This window comes from Salvia hispanica, chromosome 6 (genome assembly GCF_023119035.1).
Source record: "Salvia hispanica cultivar TCC Black 2014 chromosome 6, UniMelb_Shisp_WGS_1.0, whole genome shotgun sequence".
Classification (NCBI taxonomy): Eukaryota; Viridiplantae; Streptophyta; class Magnoliopsida; order Lamiales; family Lamiaceae; genus Salvia; species Salvia hispanica.
The window spans coordinates 19,062,741-19,086,375 of NC_062970.1; the positions used below are offsets into that span (position 1 = coordinate 19,062,741).

General features: G+C 35.7%; 1 protein-coding gene across 6 annotated transcripts; it reads left to right on the top strand.

The window, feature by feature from the left end:
* Window positions 1–1,732: 1,732 nt before the first annotated feature.
* Window positions 1,733–22,148, top strand: LOC125194027 (titin-like). 6 transcript variants are annotated; one of them, XM_048092022.1, is made up of 29 exons: window positions 1,733–1,858; window positions 4,964–6,199; window positions 6,348–6,476; window positions 6,582–7,673; window positions 7,951–8,079; window positions 8,185–8,535; window positions 8,645–8,893; window positions 9,032–9,430; window positions 9,588–10,037; window positions 10,163–10,309; window positions 10,764–11,114; window positions 11,260–11,499; window positions 11,670–12,077; window positions 12,246–12,596; window positions 12,737–13,000; window positions 13,073–13,279; window positions 13,413–13,496; window positions 13,590–14,993; window positions 15,151–15,570; window positions 15,719–16,069; window positions 16,210–16,449; window positions 16,610–17,029; window positions 17,140–17,487; window positions 17,628–17,888; window positions 18,509–19,492; window positions 19,588–19,746; window positions 19,822–20,004; window positions 20,154–20,249; window positions 20,329–22,148. In XM_048092022.1, exons 1-29 carry the CDS (start codon window positions 1,811–1,813, stop codon window positions 21,916–21,918), a joined length of 12,591 nt encoding a protein of 4,196 aa, XP_047947979.1. In that variant the 5' UTR covers window positions 1,733–1,810; the 3' UTR covers window positions 21,919–22,148. The 6 variants fall into 6 exon arrangements, with proteins under 6 accessions (XP_047947979.1, XP_047947982.1, XP_047947984.1 ...); XM_048092025.1 differs by having other exon boundaries at window positions 20,154–20,237; XM_048092027.1 differs by having other exon boundaries at window positions 19,588–19,644.
* Window positions 22,149–23,635: the final 1,487 nt, after the last annotated feature.

Here is a 23,635-nt window from a genome sequence, read left to right on the forward strand (position 1 = left end):
AGCATAGCATTTATTAGACCTTATATTGGTATGGTCGAATTTTAAGTTTTGTAACAACACAATAATCAACCTGACACAGAACTAACCTGGTCAAAATTTGTACACTATTTTATCACTATCATTAAAGATTACTCTTTTAAGGTTTCAGGCTTTAAAGTAGTGCAGCCTATAGTCTAATCAGTAAAACTATAGAGTTATGCTCAAATAGTCACTTGTCCACACAAGACTTTTTTTTATAGTATTAACTTTTAGAACTTTAATTTTTATAAAATACTATTATGATTTAAAATTCATTGAATTGCAACTCATAAAGAATATTATAACTGCAGAAATACAAAAGCTGCTGATCTTACCAATGTCATTTTAGTATTAAGTGATTAATTAAGTACACTAAATACTATGCAATACCATTAATGATTCACTATAAAAGTATATATCTACAATCAACTTTATGAAATAATTAAATGGGTACAAAATGAACGTTATGTCAAAAAGAGGAGATCACAGAGACTAAGCAAAGTGAGCATGTGAAAAAGTATAAATAATATTAAATCCTCCTATTTATTCTACCACCAATAATTAGTCACTAAAAAAATCAATAAAAAGGGGGCATAGCACACCAATCTGACCACACATTGTTCTTGCCTCTTGATTTCATTAAAAAGTAAGATTCCTTTACAATTCATTTGACGTGTCTATTTAATTAAAAAGTGTTAACCATCATCATCCCTAGAATATAACCTTTGGCTCCATCTAGAATTAGCTGGACTAACCATGTGTACTTAAATCATAAACAAAATAACCTTCTCCTCAAATCACAAGGAAAAATTACTTGATCTCCAAATATGTTTGAATGTACTATCCATCTTACTTTAATTACGTAAAAAAAACTGTCTATGCTAGTATATTCTTATGGGATACTGGTTTCTAAAACCATGAATTTTGACTAAATTTTAATATTTCTCACTAATTTTGAAATTTGTCTAAAATATAACAAACTTTATATTTTGTTTGTTATTTTTCAACTCAGTCCAAAAAACTTATTCTATGTGGATAACCGTGCAATGTTTATGATATTTTAGACCAATTAATTCTTAAGTTCGTGCAAGTAGGAAAAAAAGACACGTAGAAAATCATGTTGATTTTATAGTGTCAAGTAGGATAAAAAATGGATGTAAGTTGGTCGGATATAATGATTGACATGCCGTGGGAATAACAAATAAAATGTAAAGTTTGTAATATTTTAGACCAATTTTAATTTTAAAGTTCGTATTAAATACCAAATTTTGGCCAAAGTTAAATAGTTTTAAAGACTGATACCCTATTTTGACAGTCATTCTCCCAAAATCACAAGGGAATTATTTGATCTTGAAACTAAAGGAATATTGTGCAGCTTTTTATAAATAACGTCCAAAAACCGTATGAAATATTGTCCCACAATGATAAATTGATAATAGTAATCAGAACATGGCCTTTTGTTATTGTTTCCAGCATCAGCAATAAGTGAGCATCCAAAATAATTGATCCTATTTCAGAATGAGTAATTTCAATTTATTTTTTTCATCAAACCAAGTTGGGAGTGAAATATCACATTCACTAGGACCATTGTCACTCTCTAGCCAACTAAAATAGTAGTAATAGCAAAGGTGAAGTGGCATTTTTTGTCACCTTTTGCAACTTTACAAAAGGCTTAAATCTACAATGCATGATCATTTCTTTAAAACACCTCTATTTATACCTTTTTTTTTTTGAGAAAATAACTAGCACGTATATTTTGAGCTCCGATCGCAGTTAACTTGTGTCGTCGGAGATGGCAACCGATGCAGATATCGTGATTCCAATACCGGTGTGTGAAGCAGTAAGTTGTTCTTCATCTCTAACTCCAAATGCTCAACATCTCTTGGAATTTTAATAGTATGTTCTTTTTCAAAATATTGCCTATATGTGAAGTGAAGCTATGATCATATTCATATTCATGGAAGAGGATTGATCAATACTTGTTCATTGATCAGAATGAATTTAGTATGCCATGATCCTTCATGAAATATGAAATTAAAGTTCTTGAATCATATCTCTGTGCTTCTTCTAATGTTAAAATCTTTGCAAAACGTTAGTTTCTTGGTTGATTATAAGCATGTTTGGTATGGAAGATAACTCATCTATGTTCGGATTTTATGAGCAAATTCCAAACATAGATTAGTCAGCTAATCCTTAAAGAAGAGAAAAGTAGTAACTCAGAAACAAAGCTGTATAGTTTCAAAAAATTTAAAGCTAGATCTCAATCAGGAAACCTTGTGTTCAAACTTAGTGGTTCACTTTGTTTTTACGACTTAATTGGAATTATATGGTATGATATCTCATAGTTATGCTAGAGCTTTGAAACTCTCGGATCACACACGCCAGATCAATAGGATGAAAATATACACACGATATAGTTATCAAGAATTAGTGAGTCCATAGACAATAGCTAATACATATGCACGTAGGGTCATGTTAAAATGCAAACTCTATATATTGTACGAATTCCAAACTCCTCAACATAGTGTCAAACACAGTTTAAAATTTCAAAATTTTGATGTTAACATAGCGTCAACCGTCGACACTCTGTTGACACTTTTTTGTCATGTTATTTTGTCATCTGTTGACATTTCCTAATGGTCCAGATCATACTTTGCAGTTTGCATTTGATTACATCCCTATACATATATATGCAAGATAATGATCAATGTATAACCACATCTTAATGCATAACTAGAGACCAAATCTCAATCACTAGATCAAAAAATGGAAGGATGTGACTATGCAGATTTTGAAAATGCATAAGTCATTTTAAGGGCATTTTGTTTCATTCCAAAACACGGAAGTCATTTTAAGATCAGTTTACTTACTTCATTTTAAATAAATTGTGTGTATGAACTAAAATGGTCTTAAAATAACATCCTTATTTTTCAAATCCAAATTTTCTTAATGAACTAAACGGTCTAAAAATGATCTCCGAGTTTTTAAAATTTATATTTTCTGAAATGAACTAGAAAAAATGCCTTAAAATGGCCCCGGGTTGAAATCAGACAATTTTAAAACACGATCTCTTCTTTTAATTTTTTTACCTAGTAATTGAAATTTGGTCTTTAGTTATGCACTGAAGTATGGTGGCTTTATAACATTGCCCTGGGTAGTGTGATCAATAGATAAGTAAAGCTTAATATGCATAACTAGAGATTAAGTATGAATCATTAAATAAAAATGGAATGATCAGAACTTTCCGATTTTAAAAATAAGGAGGTCATGTTTAGATTATTTTATTTTATATCAGGGTTAACATAATCATTTTATTAATTTATTGTAATACTTCCTCCGTCCCACAATAAAGGTCACTCTTATTGTAAAGAATAGTGAGTTAGAAAAATTAGTGGAATATGAAATCCATTTTTTTTATATTGAATTTATAATAAAATGTGAGTGAAGTGAGCTAGTGGAATGTGAGACCTACTTATCATTTATGGTAAAAATAAAGTGTGACTCTTATTGTGAAATGGACTAAAAAATGACAAAATGTGACTCTTATTGTGGAACGAGGGGAGTATAATTTATGGGAATAAGGTCATTCCATAGCCGATTTAAGTCCATACATGGGTATAATTAGGTCATTTCGTAGCCATTTTAGATCAGATTTACACGATTTCCATATGTAGACAGTGCAGATCATTTCAAAAGGAAAACATTGCTGCCAATTTAAATGACTATTTTACCATTGGAATGAATCAAAACACTCTTAAATTGACATCCGTATACACCACATCTAAAATTTTAAAACTCTATCTCATCCTTCCACTACTATTCACATTAAATTTCTTAAAAATTTAAATCAAGTAATTTTAAGAATTTTAATCAAGTAATCATTAAATTTTGAGTTATTTATTTTACAAATAATAAAAATATAAATTTGGAGAATTAGAAAAATAAAAAGAGAACTACAAATTTAGTCCCTATAAATTTAAATTTAGTTCCTGAACTATGCAATAATATCAATATAAGACATAAATTAGGTTTAATTATTTATGTTGACCTCTTGGTAAAATAGTTAATATTGAGGTCAAATAATTCAGATTCGATTCTTTTGGATAATACTCCCTCCGTCCCAAGATAAGTGACTTGTATTCCTTTTTGGGGTGTCCCACTATAAGTGACCTATTTCCATTTTTAGCAAAAAGTCATCTCTCTTACTTTATTCTCCACCTACTTTATTCTCTCTTCTCTCCTCTACTTTTCCCTCTCTCATACTTTACTCTCTCCACTTTAACTTATTTAAATACCATTCCTTAAATCTCGTGCCCAAAAGAAGTAGGTCACTTATCTTGGGACGGAAGGAGTATCTTTTATCAAATGGTGGCGATTTGATCTCTAGTTATGCATTAGGATTTAACAGACTTAATATGTGTAGGATCAAATATGTATTATAATCTAACAAAACATAATAGTACATATTAAATCTTGAGTTGCGATAGTATTATTATGCATGTATTATATTATAATCTATGCCATAGGTTTCTATGACACAACTCAGATAGTTTTATTTCACTTTCACAACTAGCTTAGCTTTAATGGATAAGTGTACCATTTTTCATTAAAATAATTAAAAATTACTGTATAATTTATTAAATATCAGGTGACATGTGTAAATCATCGGATTACACTATCTAAAGAATAAGATTGGTTTTGCGGTTTCACTTTAAAAATACTCCATGAATATATGTATACAAAAATCGATCAATAAAAGTAACTTAGCCAGGCAAGCGAGACATACTTTTGATAGGCATTCATATCATAGTTTACAGAATTTAAGTCTACAATGATAGAAAATGTTATGTTGCTCCTTTTAAAATACTACTAGAACTTTCTCCTTTAGCATGTAAGTCTTTTATTCACATTTTTGACAAATAGCTATTGTTATCCAACATGGCAGAGAGTGGAGCAACTTGTAAATGTTGTAGATACTATTGTCAAAATCTCTGTGAGTGAAGTCCCCCAAGAAAATCAGGACCAAGATGACAAACACAATGAACTTCCTATGATTAAGGGTGAGGATTTTTTAAAATCACCCTTGACTAATGAGGTTCGTTCCGAAGCAAATGGTGTTACACCCGATGCCAGTAAGGTCGTTGAGTCCGCAGAAGAAAGCCAACAGAATGTTGAAGTATCAAACAACAAGGATGACGAAGAAGACAGAGGTGTGGTACCAGAAGAAAAATGCAGCATGGTTTCATCAGTAGCCGTCGCCCCAGAAATGAAGGTGGGAGATACAATTGATGCCCATCATAAAGATGATGCAGCAGGGGTGACTCAGGTATCTAAAGAGACGAACAACGACCATCATGGCACCGAAAATGTTGCCCTTGCGAACGAGATATTACTGGAATCTAGTCTCATGAGCAAAGAAACCGAGTCTCATACACCTTGCATCTCCGAAAGTGAGAAGATGGATATCCAATCAAAGTCAATAGAAAATGAGAGAAGCGTTGAACATGATCTCAACACAACTGCGGAGAAAGAAAGCCATGAAGAAATTTCACCTCAAGAAACGATCACAACACTCGAGACTTCTAATGGCGACAAGCTAGAGAGCAAGAGTGAGTTAAACACACCACTCTATGAAGAAGAAACGATCGCACAGAAAGGTGACAAGTCTGTGACAGCGTCAGAAGACCATGGAGATGTAGAATGTCAGTCTCAAACCTCGGAAGATGTTGCTACAGGTCATAATGACCCAAAGCGTGTTGAGAAGTTTGAGGAGAGCCCACCCGTCCAAGTTGAAGACTTACAAATAGAACGTGATGAGCATTTTGAAGATGAAAGTGAGAGGCTGCCATTGACAGAAGTATCAACCGAGGGGCCAGTTGACAACGCTGCCCATGAAGCCATGGATAATGTGAAAGACGGGGACAAAGACTCCAAAGAAGTTGAACTTTCTGAAGATGAGCAAAATACCAGTACTTTGGTGAAAGAAGTCGTGCATACGGAAAATCTTGCGGAATCTTCCCATGAATCCCCTGAAAATATTGAAGTGTCTGATCTGAGCCAAGAAGACAGCATAAACGCTCCTCCGGAGAAGCAAAGCATAAATGTAACTCTACATGGAGACACAATCAAGGCAAATGAAGCAACAATAAATGCAGATGATCAACATAAAGAAAGTCTTGAGGTATGGATAACACTCCTATGAAGAAATGAGTTGGTTGCTTTAATAACACACTTGCAAAAAAAAATACTACTACTACTATAAGATAGCAATAATAATAATAGTAACTTATGTACTAAAGTCAGTATATTAACTTTTCATCTTGTTGCAGATTTTCCCAACAATTGCTTTAAGTTCCCCCGAAGGGCCAAGCATGAATGCAGTTCTACACGAAGACACGAATGTCCATACGGATGAAAAAATAATTGAGGAGGTTGACAATCACAAGGAAGTTCTTGAGGTACAAGATTAAACATTACGAACTGAAATATACAGCTTCTCTCTGAAAAAAATAGATGATTAATCATTAAATTCATGGACTTGATAGTTTTTGTTCTTTCTTCAGAAGACATATGAAACATCAAAAGACGGCCTTGATACTTTAGTTGAGCGACCAGTGGAATTGGCCAAAAATGAAGACATATCTGCGAAAGAAAACCAACGGAGTACTGAAGAATCCAACAACACTGACAAATATGGAAATATAGATGCGGTATCAGAGGTGTGCAGTGCGGATTCGACAGTTGTGATCTCAGAAATCAAAGTGGGAGATACACTTGTTGATCCTGATATAGGCACCGCGAAGGTGGTGACTCAGCTATCTCAAGACACAAGTAGCGATCATCAAGGCACAAATGATTGCTTTACCGAAGATGCTGCGCTTAAAGAGGAGATATTACAGAAAACTGAGTCTCATACACCTTGCATCTCTGAAGGTTCTAAAGATAAGGAGTCAAATATCCCAGTGATAACAACAGACAACAAATCTGTGGATGAGAAACCAACAGAAGAGGATATTTTATGTAATCTCACAAATGAAGTCTCTAAGGAAGGGGAATCTGACGTCAATAAGAAGACCTCGGAACAGGAGGAATTGGAAAATAATAAAAGTGTTGAAAATAGTACATCTGGAGAAGCAATCATAGCACTTGAGACTTCTAACAGTGACGAACTACGGAGCAAGAGTGACTTAAACTCATCGCTCCCTAATGAAGTGGAAACGGCCGTACAGAAAACCTTAGAAGATGCTGCTACAGATTATAGTGGCACAAAGGTTACAGAAAAGTCTGAGGAGATCTCAGCTGTCCCAGTCGAAGACTCACAAATAGATCATAGTGAGCATTTAGAAGAGGAAAGCGAGGGGCTGCCATTGACAGAAGCGTCAACATGGGGCACCAATGACAACGTCTCAGCAGACGTAGACACAGGTGAAGTCAAGGAACAGGATGAAGACCACAGAGAAGCTAAATTGTCTGAAAATGAGCAAAGTACAAAATGTACTTCGGTGACAGAAGATGTGCAAACAGAAAATACCACGGAATCCTTGCATATGCCCCTTGAAAATATTGAAGTTTCTAACATAAGCCAACAAAACAGCACAATTAAGCCAGAGGAAGCAACAATTGATGCAACTGAGGAACAGAAGGACAGTCGTGAGGTATGAATAGCAAACATTCCTACTAAGAACTAGGTTGATTTCTTTTCCTCTACTGACAAATTTGAAGAATAGTAGCTTCATTCTAAATCAAGGATAGTAGTAATAAGAATAACTTTTACATTTCTCTTAGTAAATTAACCTTTCATGTTGATACACCAATTTTATCAAGTTCTGTTTTACTCAGTCACTGACACACTTAAAGATTCATAGCTTTATTCTTAATAGAAAAATACATATATTTACGGCCGTTATTAAATTAACGTTTCACTTGTTGCAGTGTTTTCTGCCAATTGTTTCTGGTTCTCCCAAAGAGGAAACCATGAATGAGGTCATACAAGAAGTGTCTAGTGAGTATCAGGATAAAAAAATAATTGACGAGGTTGATAAACACAAGGAAGTTAGTGAGGTACAACATCGGAGTTATACTACAAAGAGATATATGGCTTCAGTTTGAAAAGAGTAATATTATCAATAAACTTATGGAGTTAATAATTTCTTATTAATTCTGCAGAATCTGTTTTCGACTGAGGATGCTGAAGGAAACTCATTGGTTGAACTGGAAGGTTCAGAAACTAAAAAGGAAGATGACTCGAAAAAGGAAAGTGACGAAACACCTTTGGCACTAGAAGTCAGTGATGCATCAACGTTGTTGCATGAGGCTCGTGCTGAGGATGGAGAACCAAAGAAAGCTGAGTTTTGTGTTGATGAGATGGATGTGGAGAGTATGTCACCGAAGACAGAATCTATAACAGAAGGAGATATGCATCTAGATTCTGAACTAACAAAAGTACCTGATTCAGTAGACAAAATATCAGAAGGTGGAACAGTTGATGCAGAAGCAGAAAAGGAAGAAAATGTTGAGGTACTGGTCATATATATATTACTATTATTATTTTATAACAACTAGCTTCATCATATAAATATAAAAGTACTAAAAAAAGTGACCTTATTCTTCTTGTTGTATTCTAAAGGATGCGGAACCAAGTGGAGAAGAATTGTTTGAAAAGAACGAAAACACTGAAAGTGTTTTGCTGGCAGAAGTGCAGAGCAAAAAGGCTGTAGAATCCTTACATGCAGCACTTGAAGATATAAAAACATCTGATTTCGATCAATGCACAGAAGTAACAGGTATCCTCGAGGAGCAAATCCCTGCTGAAAATTCACAAGGAATGCCCAGTGATGAAACAGGAATTGATGCAGCTAATACTCAAGAATTACAGGTGAAAATCATATTTTGAACTGAATTATGCCATTACTCAGCTAGTCAATAGTGAACCCTCCAAAAAAAAGGAACTAGAGTATTCTTTTCCCTTTGAGCAGATACATCATTATATTTAGTTTTCTTGTCCATGTTGCAGAATGTCTCAAATGAGGATAGTGGCAAGGCCTTGCTGATCAAAGTGGCTGACTCAGAATTGACACGTGATATAAATTTGGAAGAGGAATTGGAAACACTGTCACTAATTGAAACTTCAAAAGATGAGGCCAGTGATAATGAGTCTATTCTGCTCGAGCCAAAACCTAGCGACGAATTTGCAAGCAAAGTTGAATTGCTCAACGATGAGAAAAGTACAGACTGCACTACACCAAAGAAAGAGAGTTTGCAGCCTCAGGATCATAAAACATCTACTTCAAGTGCAGCTAGAGAATTAACTTGTTCACTTGAAGAGCAAAGCTTAGGGGAGAACTCCCAAACAATCATAAGCGACAAACTAATTGACGCAAGTGCCGCTGAAAAGCATGATCTCACTCTTGAGGTACGTACGACTAAGCATCAAAAGTAGAATGTGGACTTTTTTTCTTACAATTATACAATTTTGAACATTGATACGTGTCTGCAAGAAGAAAATAAATAAACAGAAATATATTCCCTATAGCTTATATCTTATCAATTTATGTATTATCTTGCTGCAGAATGTAGCCACAGAAACTCCACATGAGCACATTGAAGAGAACGCGGTAACCCAAGTGGATAGCTCAGCAGGGAAACATGAGGAACGCATGGAAGAGGACAATCAAAGTTCATCTTTGATAGAAGCTCCAGCAGAGGAAACCGATGTCATGGAATCAAAAAATATTGATGAAAGCAAAATTTGCGAAGAGTCAATAAAACCTGATTTGGAAAATGGGGAGAATACAGAAAGTATTTATGTGAAGAAAGAATCAGATGTGGAGACGCCTATCGACTCCTTGCAAGTCAAGCCTGATGATGTTAAACAACATGATTCAGTTTCAGATATAAACGAATCCATCGAGGAAGAAACCTCAAATTCAGATCCACAAGAAATTTCAACTAACAAGGTAGGAAAATCTGTTGATGCGACTCATGCAAATGAGGAAAATGTGGAGACAAAGGTGAATAATGTACTTAACTTATCATCATTTTCTTATTTAAGCCTTAGTGAATAATAGATGGCTAGACTTGATCCTAAACAAAAGGATTAAGGCATCACTCTTTCGATTTTTAATGAATAGGCTATTAATAATAGATGGCTAGACTTGAGACCACCCACTTGGGTCAAGAGAGAGAAATAAGTTCTCCAAATGAGCAAAGGCCTCTTGAAGGAATCAAGGATGATAACACAGAGGAGATAGCTGATAGTGAAACTATTTTGGAGGTTGAAACTAACCATGAGGTGAGAATCAAACTTATTAATTATCTTCATCATTACACAGGGGTAAACGGGGAACCATTATTAATCAACTTTTAGAAGGAAAAAAAAAAACATAAGTATTCATTAATATTTGGGTTGGTTGGCAGCAGTTTGGTATAAACCTTCTCCGCAGTTCTACTTACTAGTCAAAATAAAAACTGATTTTGCATTTACTTTTATGTTCTTGTTTGAACATCATTTTAGCATTAAAACTTTAGTATCATACCAATATGATTCCATGTGATGAAACACATGAAAAAACTGTTAATGCTGCTAATATAAACAATGTAAGTTCTCAAGTATAATTAGGAGTAGAAAATGCATTATCAATTGTGGTGCACTAATTTCAAGACAGGCAAGGGTCTTTAACAAAATTTGACAAGAATGTATATCTGCAAGATAAACAGATTTAACCAATATCTTATACATGATGCAGAACTATGCAGCAACTCCAGATGAGGACACTAAAGAAGATTCACGAGACCAAGCAGATAACTTAGTACTGGAACAGGAAGAACATTCAGAAAAGGATAGTGAAAGCACATCATTATCAGATGCTCCAAAAGATGAAATCACAGGAAGCACGTTGGTTAAGGAAGTGGCAGAGGTTGAGGATCCTATTGACTCCTCTGAAGTAGCAACCGAGGATATCAAGGCATTTGCTCCTTGTCAAGTCACAGAAATAAGTTCCACTGTGGACCAAATCATAGATACGAAAGATATCTCAAGTAACAAAATAACAGAAAAGACAGTTGATGCATCCGACGAGGACACTCAAGAGGCTCAGGTGATTTAAATTGGATTGTACTACTACATTAAAAAGTTTTTTTTTTATCATGTAGATGGAAGTGATGACAAACTTAAAGAATAGGAAAAACAAAAACTCATTTTCCAATTTGTAAAGGGTTTTTAATCTCCTATTTCTATTGTAGGATATTGCAAAAAGTGTTCCACGGGAATATGACTCACCAAATGAGCAAAATACTGAAGCTATATTGAAAAAGGAAGATGTATCTATTGGGTTACCTCGAATAGTAGGTGATGAAACTAGTTCAGTCCAAGAAGAAGAAAAGGTGGAAATTCCTACTGAGGAGCAAACACTAACTGCTACTCCACAAGGGATATGTGATAAAACAGAAGAAATAACTGTTGATGCTGCTAATAACAACAATGTAAGTTCTGAAGTAGAAGTAGAAAATGCACTATCATTTGTTGTATGCTAATTTCAAGTCAAGCAAGGATAATTATAAGCTAGGTTCTAAATGAAAAGAGAAATCAATAATAGAATATTTCTTCTTTTAGCTCAATCACGTTCTAAGTTATTATCATAATATCATCACAGGATCTTGTAATAAGCGTTCCAAATGGAGACAGTGAGGATGACTCACCAATTGAAGTGGATGGCTTACAAGAACCTTTTTCTAAAGAAGTTCCAGCAAAAAAGAGCAATGATGATGAACCAACTACTAGCCATGAGGTTGAATTTGCAAATGAAAATACTGCAAAAGCCAACTTGAATGAAAATGAGGAAAAACTAGAGTGTTCTCTGGTAAAGGAAGAAGCACATATTGAGTCATTGCAGGTAGCAGATAAGGATGTTAAAGATACTTCTTCAGGTCAAGATAGAAAACCAAGCCATTTAGAAGAGCAAGGCTCAACTAAAGATTCTCATGAAACCATGGGTGATGAAAGATATGCAAAGTCATTTGATTCAACTGATCTGAAGAAGCAAGAAACTCTTGCAGATGAGGTCAGAATTATATTAGCAAGCTGACTCTATTATCAGAAAATTAGGGAACAAATTTTGAAAAATTAACTGCTATCTCATGTTATGCTGGAACCTGGAATAGAGTTAACTAGAATGTATATATATCTGCAAGATAAATTCATATAACAAAATATCTTATATTTGATGCAGAACTATGCAGCCACCACTGATGAGGACACTAAAGAAGATTCACGAAACCATGTAGATTACTTACTAATGGAACGGGAAGAACATTCAGTAAAGGATAGTGTAAGCACATCAGTATCAGATGCTCCAAAAGATGACATCAGAGGAAGCACATTGGCTACGGAAGTAGCAGAGGTTGAGGATCCTATTGACTCCTCTCAAGTAGCAACTGAGGATATCAAGGCATTTGCTCCATCTCAAGACACAAAAACAAGTTCCAGTGTGGAACAAATCACAGATTCTAAAGATATCTCAAGTAACAAAATAATGGAAAAGACAGTTGATGCAACAGGCGAGGAAAGTCAAGAGGCTCAGGTGATTTCAATTGGACTCTACTAATTTAAGATTCTTTTACCATGTAGATGAAAAGAATAGCAAGCTTAAAGAATATGATAAATAAAAACTCATTTTCCAGATTGTACACAGTTTGTAATCTCCTTCTATTTATATTGTAGAATATTGCAAAAAGTGTTCCACGGGAAGATGACTCACCAAATAAGCAAAATACTGAACCTACGTTGATGAAGGAAGACCAATCTATTGAGTTACCTCAAATAGTAGCTGAGGATATAAAAGAACCTTGTTCAAGTGAAATTAGGGAAGCAAATGCTCAAGAAGAACAAATACCATGTGCCAGTTCTGGAGTAGTCATCAATGACAACAAAGAGAAGACAACAATTGATCCAACAATTTTTAAAAATGAAACACTTAAGAATGAGGTCGGTATATATATACTCTGTTTTTTATAGAGCTCTGCGTCTTATGACGTTGAAAAGCCAATCATTGAGCAGGTACCAGAAGTTTCTGAAGAAGCTGTTGAAAAGGCTCCAGAAGAGGTCAAAGAAAAGATATGTGCAAATGAAGCAATTGAGAGAATCCTCCACCAAGAAGAGCTGGAAACGAGCATTGAGGAGCCTACAACTAAAATAGACTGTGAAAATCCTCACAACTTAGACATTGCATGTGTGGAAACAGACACTCAAGATTCAAGTAAAGAGGTATGCTCATTTAAGTTCACTTCCAACATTGATGACCACTCTGAAGCGTAGCACTTGTAATACATAGGAAATTACAGGTCCGCCATTCATACTTTCAGTACAGTTTCAATAACCTATAATACTTGCTGTCTAGGTTGTCCAAACAACAATAATCCCTGAGGGAGAAAATGAGGAACATAACAAGGAAGATGAAATTTGCAGCTCAGACAAACTGCAGGTAAAAGAAGAGGTGAAAGAAATTTAGCACACACCCATTTCATTATTAATGCATTTGTAATCACCAATTTATAATTAGACAACTACTCTGCAGGAACATTTGATACTTTCAGAAGGGAAAAGCAAGGAGGAAGCCAACAAAACCTATAAAGAAGCCTGTGTTGAGGCTGAGCAGTTTGATTTATCATCTCAAACCAAAGACATATCAGAATGTGCAATTAGTGATGTTGGTCAGGAAACTCTGGAAGAGAATGAAAAATATGCAGCAGAAAAGTCTTATGAAGAGGATGATCCTAAACAAATCACAGAATGTGAAGTATCCTCTGCTAGTGAAGACATTAAATTGACAGAACAGTCCTCAGAGGATGCATCCATCACTACTGAAGTTCTAGAAGCAAAAGCTGGGACTGATTTGGGGGCTGCTGTTCCAGTCCCAGAAGCAACTAGAATAGAAAGTCAAGAGGTGGAAGAATTGAATGATAAATGCACAGAGATGGCAGACACCTCCACACCAAATGAAACTTCCGTTGTGACAGCACCAAAAAATATAGGAGAAAGTGCAGAAGGAGCCCCACTGGAGGCCGAAGACCAACCGACCACAGATATTGCACTAACTGAACAACTCTCAGAGGGTGCATTTATCACTGCTGAAGTGCAAGAAGAAAAAGATGGGATTTATTTGGGGGCTGCTGTTCCAGTCCCAGAAGCAACTGGATCGGAATGTCAAGAGGTGGAAGAATTATATGATAAATGCACAAAGATGGCAGACACCTCGGCAACAGTGGAAAATTCGGAGATTTCCACATTGAATAGCATAGGAGAGAGTACAGAACGAACCAAAGTGGAGGCCAAAGACCAACAGGCCAAACTTCGTGACTTTCCAGAAGAATCAAATATGAGGCATACTGAAGTGAAGATGGCAGGAATAGATGATGCAGTGAATCTTCAAAGTGTCGGAGATACTGGCGAGGATGTCCTGGACCAGGAATTCTGTAAGGAATCATTTGGAATGTCAAACAATCAAAATCCAGTGAAGGGAGATCCAGAAGAAAGATCAGAGACCAGTGAAGGAAAGGAAGCAAACCCAATTCAAGCAGCACCTGCCTCGGAGAGTCTAGAGCAAGAAATAGAAGAACAAAAACCGGGAAGGGATACTGAGGACGTCCATGAAGAAGATACAAATATATCTAATATCCCTAATCAGTTAGAAAGTGTCTGTGGTGCAGATACAGCAAAGCTCCCGGAATCAAGCAATTATGAAAGTTCTGTCGAGAACACAGATCAATGTGACAGATCAGTAAATTGCTCACAAGAGGAGCAAAATGAGAGTGAAAACATACCTTCTTTGGAAGCTCCAGCAGTGTCCTGCACAGAAAGTAGTCCAGTCAAAGAAGAAGAAAAAGTGGAAATCCCTACTGGCGAGCAAATCCTAACTGCTAATCCACAAGGGACTGATGAAACGCGGGAAAAAACTGTTGATGCTGCTAATGAAAACAATGTAAGTCTTAATGAAAAGAAAACTCAATAAAATATTGTTGTTTACTAATTTCTAGAAAAAACAAGAATAATCTATAGCTAAGTTCTTAATGAAAAGAGAGCTCAATAATACATGTCTTCATTAGCGCAATCATGTTCTTATGTTATTATCATCACAGGATGTTGTAATAAGCATTCCAAATGGAGACAATGAGGATAACTCATCAATTAAAGTGGATGGCTTACAAGAACATTTTCCAGAAGAAGTTCCTGCAGAAAAGATCAATGATGATGAACCAACTACTGCCCATGGGGTTGAATTTGCAAATGAAAACGCTGTAAAAGCCAACTTGACTGAAAATGAGAAGAAACCAGAATGTTCTCATGTAAACGAAGAAGTATATACTGAGTCAATGCAGGTAGCAGATGAGGATGTTACAGATACTTCTTCAGGTCAAGATAGAAAATCAAGACATTTAGAAGAGCAAGCCTCAACTGAAGATTCTCATGAAACCATAGGTGACGAAGGATATGCAAAAACATTTGATTCAACTGGTCTGAAGCAAGAAACTCTAGAGGATGAGGTCAGAATCATAACAGTAAGCTAACTCTATTATCAGAAAATTAGTGGGCAGTATTTTGAAAATTAATTGCTATCTCATGTTGTGATGGAAAAGAGTTCACAAGAATATATTATGCATATCTGCAAGATAAACAGATTTAACAAATATCCTATACTTGATGCAGAACTATGCAGCCAATCCAGATGAGGACACTAAAGAAGATACACGAGACCAAGTAGGTGGCTTACTACTGGAACAGGAGGAACATTCAGAAAAGGAGAGTGAAAGCACATCATTATCAGATGGTCCCAAAGTTGACATCACAGAAAGCATGTTGGTTAAGGAAGTAGCAGAGGTTGAGGATGCTATTGACACCTCTCAAGTAGCAACAGAGGATATCAAGATATTTGATCCATGTCAAGACATAGAAATAAGTTCCACTGTGGAGCAAATCACAGATTCGAAAGATATCTCAAGTAACAAAATAACAGAAAAGACAGTTGATGCAACAGGCAAGGAAAGTCAAGAGGCTCAGGTAATTTCAATTGGACTTTACTACTTTAATTTTTATTTATCCTGTAGATGAAGGTGATAGCAAGCTTAAATAATAGTAAAAACAAAAACTAATATTCCAAATTGTACATGGTTTTTAATCTTCTTCTATTCATATTGTAGGATATTGCAAAAAGTGTTCCACGGGAATATGACTCACCAGATGAGCAAAATACTGAAGCTATATTGATAAAGGAAAATGAATCCATTGAACTACCTCGAATAGTAGCTGAGGGGCGTATTCCAGTCCAAGAAGAAGAAAAAATGGAAATACCTACGGAGGAGCAAATCCTAACTGTTAATCCACAAGGGACATGTGATGTCACACAGGAAATTGCTGTTGATGCTGCTAATAAAGACAATGTAAGTTCTGAAGTAGAAGTATAAAATACACAATCAATTGTTGTTTGCTAATTTAAAGTCAAGCAAGGATATTTAATAGCTAGGTTTTTATTGAAAAGAGAACTCAATAATATATTTCTTCTTTTAGCTCAATAACGTTCTTAAGTAATTATCCTCACAGGATGTTGTAATAAGCATTCCAAATGGAGACAATGAGGATAACTCACCCATTGAAGTAGGTGGCTTACAAGAACCTTTTTCTGAAGAAGTTCCTGCAGAAAAGATCAATGATGCTGAACCAACTACTACCCATGAGGTTGAATTTGCAAATGAAAACACTGTAAAAGTCAACTTGAATGAGAATGAGGAAAAACTAGAATGTCCTCATGTAAACGAAGAAGTATATATTGAGTCATTGCAGGTAGTAGATGAGGATGTTAAAGATACTTCTTCAAGTCAAGATAGAAAACCAAGCCATTTAGAAGAGCAAGCCTCGACTAAAGGTTCTCACGAAACTATGGGTGATGAAAGATATGCAAAATCATTTGATTCAACTGATCTGGAGCAAGAAACTCTTGAGGATGAGGCCAGAATCATAGTCGTAAGCTGACTCTATCATCAGCAAAAAAAATTAAAAATTACTGTTATGATATGTTATGCTGGAAATGAGTTAACAAGAAATATTTAACAAATAACTTATACTTGATGCAGAACTATGCACCCACTACAGATGAGGACACTAAAGAAGATTCACGAAGCCAAGTAGATGACTTACTAATGGAACAGGAAGAACATTCAGTAAAGGATAGTGAAAGCACATCAGTCTCATATGCTCCAAAAGATAACATCACAGAAAGCACATTAGTTAAGGAAGTAGCAGAGGTTGACGATCCTATTGGCACAGAAATAGTAACTGGGGATATCAAGGCATTTTCTCCATGTCAAGATACAGAATTAGGTTCCACTGTGGAGAAAATCACAGATTCGAAAGATATCTTAAGTAACAATATAACAGAAAAGACAGCTGATGCAACAGGCGAGGAAACTCAAGAGGCTCAGGTGATTCAATTGGACTCTACTACTTTTAAGTTTTTTTTCATCATGTAGATGAAAAAGATAGCCAAGCTTAAAGAATATGATAAAAGAAAAATTCATTTTCCAGATTGAACGTTTGTAATCTTCTTCTATTTATATTGTAGGATATTGCAAAAAGTGTTCCACGGGAAGATGACTCACCAAATGAGCAAGATACTGAAGCTACGTTGATGAAGGAAGAGCTATCTATTGAGTCACCTCGAATTGCAGCTGAGGATATAGAACCTTGTACAAGTAAAATTAGGGAAACAAATTCTCAAGAAGAACAAATCCCATGTGCAAGTCCTGGAGTAGTCATCAATGACAATGAAGAGAAGAAAACAACTGATCCAACAATCTTTGAAAATAAAATTCCTAAGAATGAGGTCAGTATACATACGCACAGACACACAGTTTATGAGTGCACATTGACTAAGAACAGATTGTTATATTGAAACTAACAATATTATTTTATTATCTGGAATTAAGTAATCTGTTAAGAAAGTTGAGTTACACTTTCAGTATATATAACAAAATTAGTTCACACAATGTTAAAACACAAACTATTATATTCTATATTGAACAATCTTTGGATTAACAAAGTTGACTACTTGACTTACACTGTGAATAGAGAATGCTACAGTTCACAACATTTTATTCGTAAGATCTTAGGATCTAGTATTAAATATTAGTCCGTAAGAATATGTAGAATACATAACCTATATGATATTTTATGATATTAGAATTGCTATTAGCGAAGAAGGTTAAACTACCGATCACCATCCTGTGACATTAGACTTTATCATATATCTCGACTTAAAGATCAAGAGCAGGCTTTAAACTCTATTACGAAAAACTAAAATCATTGCAGTAATTTAAATAAAAAAAAGAACAATGTTTGATTCAAAACCTGTAAACATTGATAGCTTTAGAAAGATCCATAATTTAAAATAATCATTTATCAAATTTGTTATATAGAAGTTCTGAAAAACTCTTTTTGGAACAGGAAAGGAGCTTAAACTTAACAGCCGAAGAGACCCCCTGTAAAGAAGATATGAATGTCAATAAAGTTATCATTGACCATATTCCTGAAGTTACCGATGACAAGCAACAGGATTCACCAGTCAAGAAAGTGCCAGAAGAAAATATTATGCAAAGCAACGAGCATGTGTTGGATGGTAACAGTATGGGATCTGGGGTTTCAGAGAAGATTAGCGATCAAGTTGATGGAGAAGCAAATAGTTGTGGTGACAAAATGGACTTGGAGAAAATAGAAGTGCTAAATGATGGCCCCTTGGCAGTACCAACAAGTGAAACTTTGGCAGAAATTGAATCAAGAGGATGTACAGAGACAGAGGTCCAAGTTCCAAAGGGAGAAAAGGAAGCAGAATTCAAACGAGAGGCAGAAAACGACCAGAAGAATATAGACACAACACTTCCTGATTATGCTGCATCTGAGAATGTCTCAGAATTGAAGGAGGTGAATGGCAAAGAAGAAATAGCTTCAAATAACTGTGCAGAGATTTTAAGCAGCCCCATCTCTGTGGCTTCGGAGGAAGTCTCAACATCTAATGTGGCATTAGAGGAAGACTCGACCTACAACACTGTTACACATCTTGAAACCAAAAATGTGCAAGAAGCTTCAGCAATCAAAGAGACAACTCCCTCGTCTGCAGGTCAAGATGCTGAAAGTATAAGTGTTGAGGAAAACTACGTTTGTAGCTCGACTAAGGAAGAGTCACACTCAAATGAAGTTGCATTTATTCCTGGGGAAAACAAAAGTGGACTTGAATCTAACACGGGGCTCGAATCTATTTCCCAAGGTCAACATTGTGACATAATTTCAAAAACAGAGGAAGAAGATCTTAAAGCAGAAGCAGAATTACAATCTGACAAAGCTGTTACAGAGGAGATATTACAAGAAGAAACTACGAGTAAGAAAGAAACCATGAAGGAAGACATTTCAAGGGAGAAAGAACAATTACCAAGAGTAAATTCTTCTAATCTACTGCATCTTTTACAAGTTGTTTCGTTCCTTCTGTTAGATGAACATTATTAAACCCTAACAAATGATGCAATATGCAGATCAAGGAAGAACACGAAGATATAAAAGATTATCATCAAGGTTCTTATGAAGTCGAGGTAATTAAAGATAGTCACCAAGAAGATGATGTTATGAAAGATCAACACATAAACAGCAAAGAAACATACGATTTCATAAAACATGGAAATAATGCAGAAACAGTAAGAAAATACATACTCTGTTTTTTATAAAGCTCTGACTCTTGTGATGTTGAAATGCCATTGATATTTGAGCAGGTACCAAAAGTTTCTGAAGAAGCTGATGAAAAGGCTTCAGAAGAGGTCAAAGAAAAGATATTTGCAAATGAAGTGATTGAGAGAATCCTACACCAAGAAGAGCAGGAAACGAGCATTGAGGAACCTACAGCAAAAATAGACATTGCATGTGTGAACACAGGCACGCAAGAATTAAATAAAGAGGTATACTCATTAAAGTTCACTTTTCAACATTGATGACCGCTTTGAGCGTAGCACTTGTAAATTGTAATACATAGGAAATTACAGGTCCGCCATATATACTTTCAGTGCTTTCAGTACAATTTCAATAACCTATAATAATTGCTGTCTAGGCTGTCCAAACAACAATAATCCCTGGGGGAGAAAGTGAGGAACATAACAAGGAAGATAAAATGTGCAGCTCCGATGAAGTGCAGGTAAAAGATGAGGTGAAAGAAATATAACACACCCATTTCATCATTAATGCATTGGTAATCACCATTTTCTAATTAGACATCTACTCTGCAGGAACATTTGATATTTTCAGAAGGGAAAAGCAAGGAAGCCAAAGAAACTTATAAAGAAGCCTGTGTTGAGGCTGAGCAGTTTGATTTATCATCTCAAACCAAAGACATATCAGAATGTGCAATTGGTGATGTTGGGCAGGACACCCCGGAAGAGAATGAAAAATATATAACAGAAAAGTCTTCTGGAGAGGATGATCCTAAAACAATCACAGAATGTGAAGTATCCTCTGCTAGTGAAGACATAAAATTAACAGAACAATCCTTAGAGGATGCATCCATCACTACTGAAGTGCAAGAAGCAAAATCTGGGATTGATTTGGGAGTTTCTGTTCTAGTCCCAGAAGCAACTGTAATAAAAAGACAAGAGGTGGAAGAATTGAAGGATAAATGCACAGAGATGACAGACGCCTCCACACCAGATGAAACTTCCGTTATGACCGCATCAAAAACGATAGGAGAAAGTACTGAAGGAGCACCACTGGAGGCCAAAGACCAACAGACCAAAGACACTGCACTAACTGAACAACTCTCAGAGGGTGCATGCATCACTACTGAAGTGCAAGAAGCAAAAGATGGGATTTATTTGGGGGCTGATGTTCCATTCCCAGAAGCAACTGGATCAGAAGAAAGAACAGACACCGACGGAAAGGAAGCAAACCCAATTCAAGCTGCACCTGTCTCCGAGACTCCAGAGCAAGAAATAGAAGAACAGAAACTTGGAAGGGATACTGCGGACGTCCATGAAGAAGAGAAACATATATCTAATATCCCTAATCAGTTAGAAAGTGTCTGTGTTGCAGATACAGAAAAGGTCCCAGAGTCAAGCATTCATCAAAGTTCTGCAGAGAATACAGGTCAATGTGACAAAAAAGAAGGAAATCAACACATTGATTCCCCTCTTGCCTTGCCACATGCCCAATGTTCAGACATCAAAACATTTGAGAATGAGCCACAATATGTTGGAGGTTTGGCCAACGCTGATGTAACAGAATTGGAGGCATTGAAAGATAAGCATGTCGTTCTGGAAGCAGATGATACCAGGTATTTGATTCTTGAGAACCAAGATGGCGACAAGAATATATCTACAGAATATTCCCAAGGTGAACATGAAGTAGAGAGACCATCTAAAGTTGAGAAAGAAAGAGAGGAATGTGGAAATGAGGAAAGAAAGGACCAGCAAATAGAAGGGAAGCCTGGATCAGAGGAGACTGACAAACCTTCATTGTCAGACCTTCTTCAGGTATCTACGAGAGGAACCTCTGAGATGGCAGATCATTCTCCCACTGAAAAAGAGCCAACCAACCACACTGAAGACATGCATGCTGAAAACACTGGTGAGGTTGAGCATGAACAAGTTAAAACAGATGAGGAGAAAGATGATGAAGATGAATCACATGAACCAAAATCAGACTTAGGTTCTGAAGCACCAGTCATGGTGGATACTGGAGACACAGACATGAAAGTAGCTCATAAGAAATCTCACAACATACTTTCAGGCGTTGGATCAAAAGTGAAGCATTCAATTGCCAAGGTGAAGAAAGCCATAACAGGAAAATCTCCAAAAAAAGTGACAACTCCAGAAAGTAAATAAGCTCTGCTTTCACTTAAACTATGGTTTTAAGTTTTACAAGTTTAAACTACAGCTTGAATTTTTAATAATTTCTACAGCTTTTCGATTTGGCTCGTTTTCAAGTGTTTGCAAAAAAATTACATTATTTTCTACTTTTTTGGCTTGGCAGTGTGTCTTGTTTTGTAAGTTTGTACATTGTTGTGGAACTTCATATGAATTTTGTAATGCTAATAAAGTTTTTCTTTATGATACGCTCCATGGCCATGACAAGTACAGAAAAATAAATTAATGTGGCTTTATTTTATGCAAAATACAGAAGCTATGTTAAAAGAGTAAAAGTACTAGTACTATATCTCACCGAAGTATCTCCAAGATACAGCAAAGCATAGAAATGAGACTTACCTTATATTCATATCTAGAAAACTAAATAACTATAAAGTATATTCTCTACTTAAAATACCTGTCTAGTGTCATTTCACCAACCATGTAAGCTGACACATTACATGACATTCTAATGATCTCTCTCAGCATTTGTGACACTACCTCTGTCCATATAAAAATAGTTCTGGTTTTCTATTTTGGAACATCCACCAAAATTAGTCTCTATCTATTTATAGTAAGTTATCTCTCTTTATTGATGCGGATCTCATTTTCCAATAACAATACTTTAACTAATTTTCCTCACTCTCTCTTTCTTACTTTACCAATTTGTTAAAACTCATGACGTCCACTACCAATAATATTTTTTTATTGATGAGTTAGTATTAGCTTAGATGTCAGGAGTATAACAATAATAGTGGCACATTTAGTCGAGCAACTGGCAGGCATGGACTCATTTATATCTCAAAATCAGAACGAAATTCAACCAACAGAGATGATGGATAGAGCAACAAGGAACCATTATCAAAAATCATTGAGTGCAATGCTGACTCAATGAGAGAACTTTTTTGTTGATGACTAGAGCAGCTTGATTCAAGGATGCTCCTTCAATGCAACAATCATATCATACCAGTAAAATCTGAATTCCACGCACCCAATTTGGACGAATTGAGAAGCATAAATGCAAAATAATAATATTGGCATAAAACGGTCAAAAATTTTAAAAAAGAAACAACTATAATTGAGACTTACTGAATACCTGCAGGCTGTTAGCGTGATCGGTTAGAGGCGTCTTGATGAGAAACTCCAAAATTAGCCCAAGACTTGTTCTTGTAAAAACAAAAACATAAAAACGCATTACATTGAAACTTAAATAAATATTACACTAAAAATGATAGGTGTTCCATCCCACAAAAAGATCGCTCCGAATCACCTAATGCATTCCCTTATTCATCACCTACCCCACCCCTCACCCACCCCTCACAAACATGAGAATGGACCCCACTATAATATAATATGTTTGTGAGGGGTGGGGTAGGAGATGAATTAGGAAATGCATTAGGTGATCCGGATTGCAAAAAGATAGAACAAAAATAAAATGGACGAAGGGGATCGAAATGGAAGAAAATGAGGAGTGAACATATGACCTTTTGAAGACCGAAGGACCTCCACCAAAAAGATGATGGCAACCCTTGGTAACTTTCATCCAAGTAACCATTTATATCGACTCACTCGCTAGCTACACGACACTAGGGTATACTTTCGTTCAAGCTCCGCCACTAGAGGTATACTCTTTCGAGCTCCGCCCCTAGGGTATACTCTCACTCAAGCTCCGCCACTAGTTACATGGTGCTAGTTG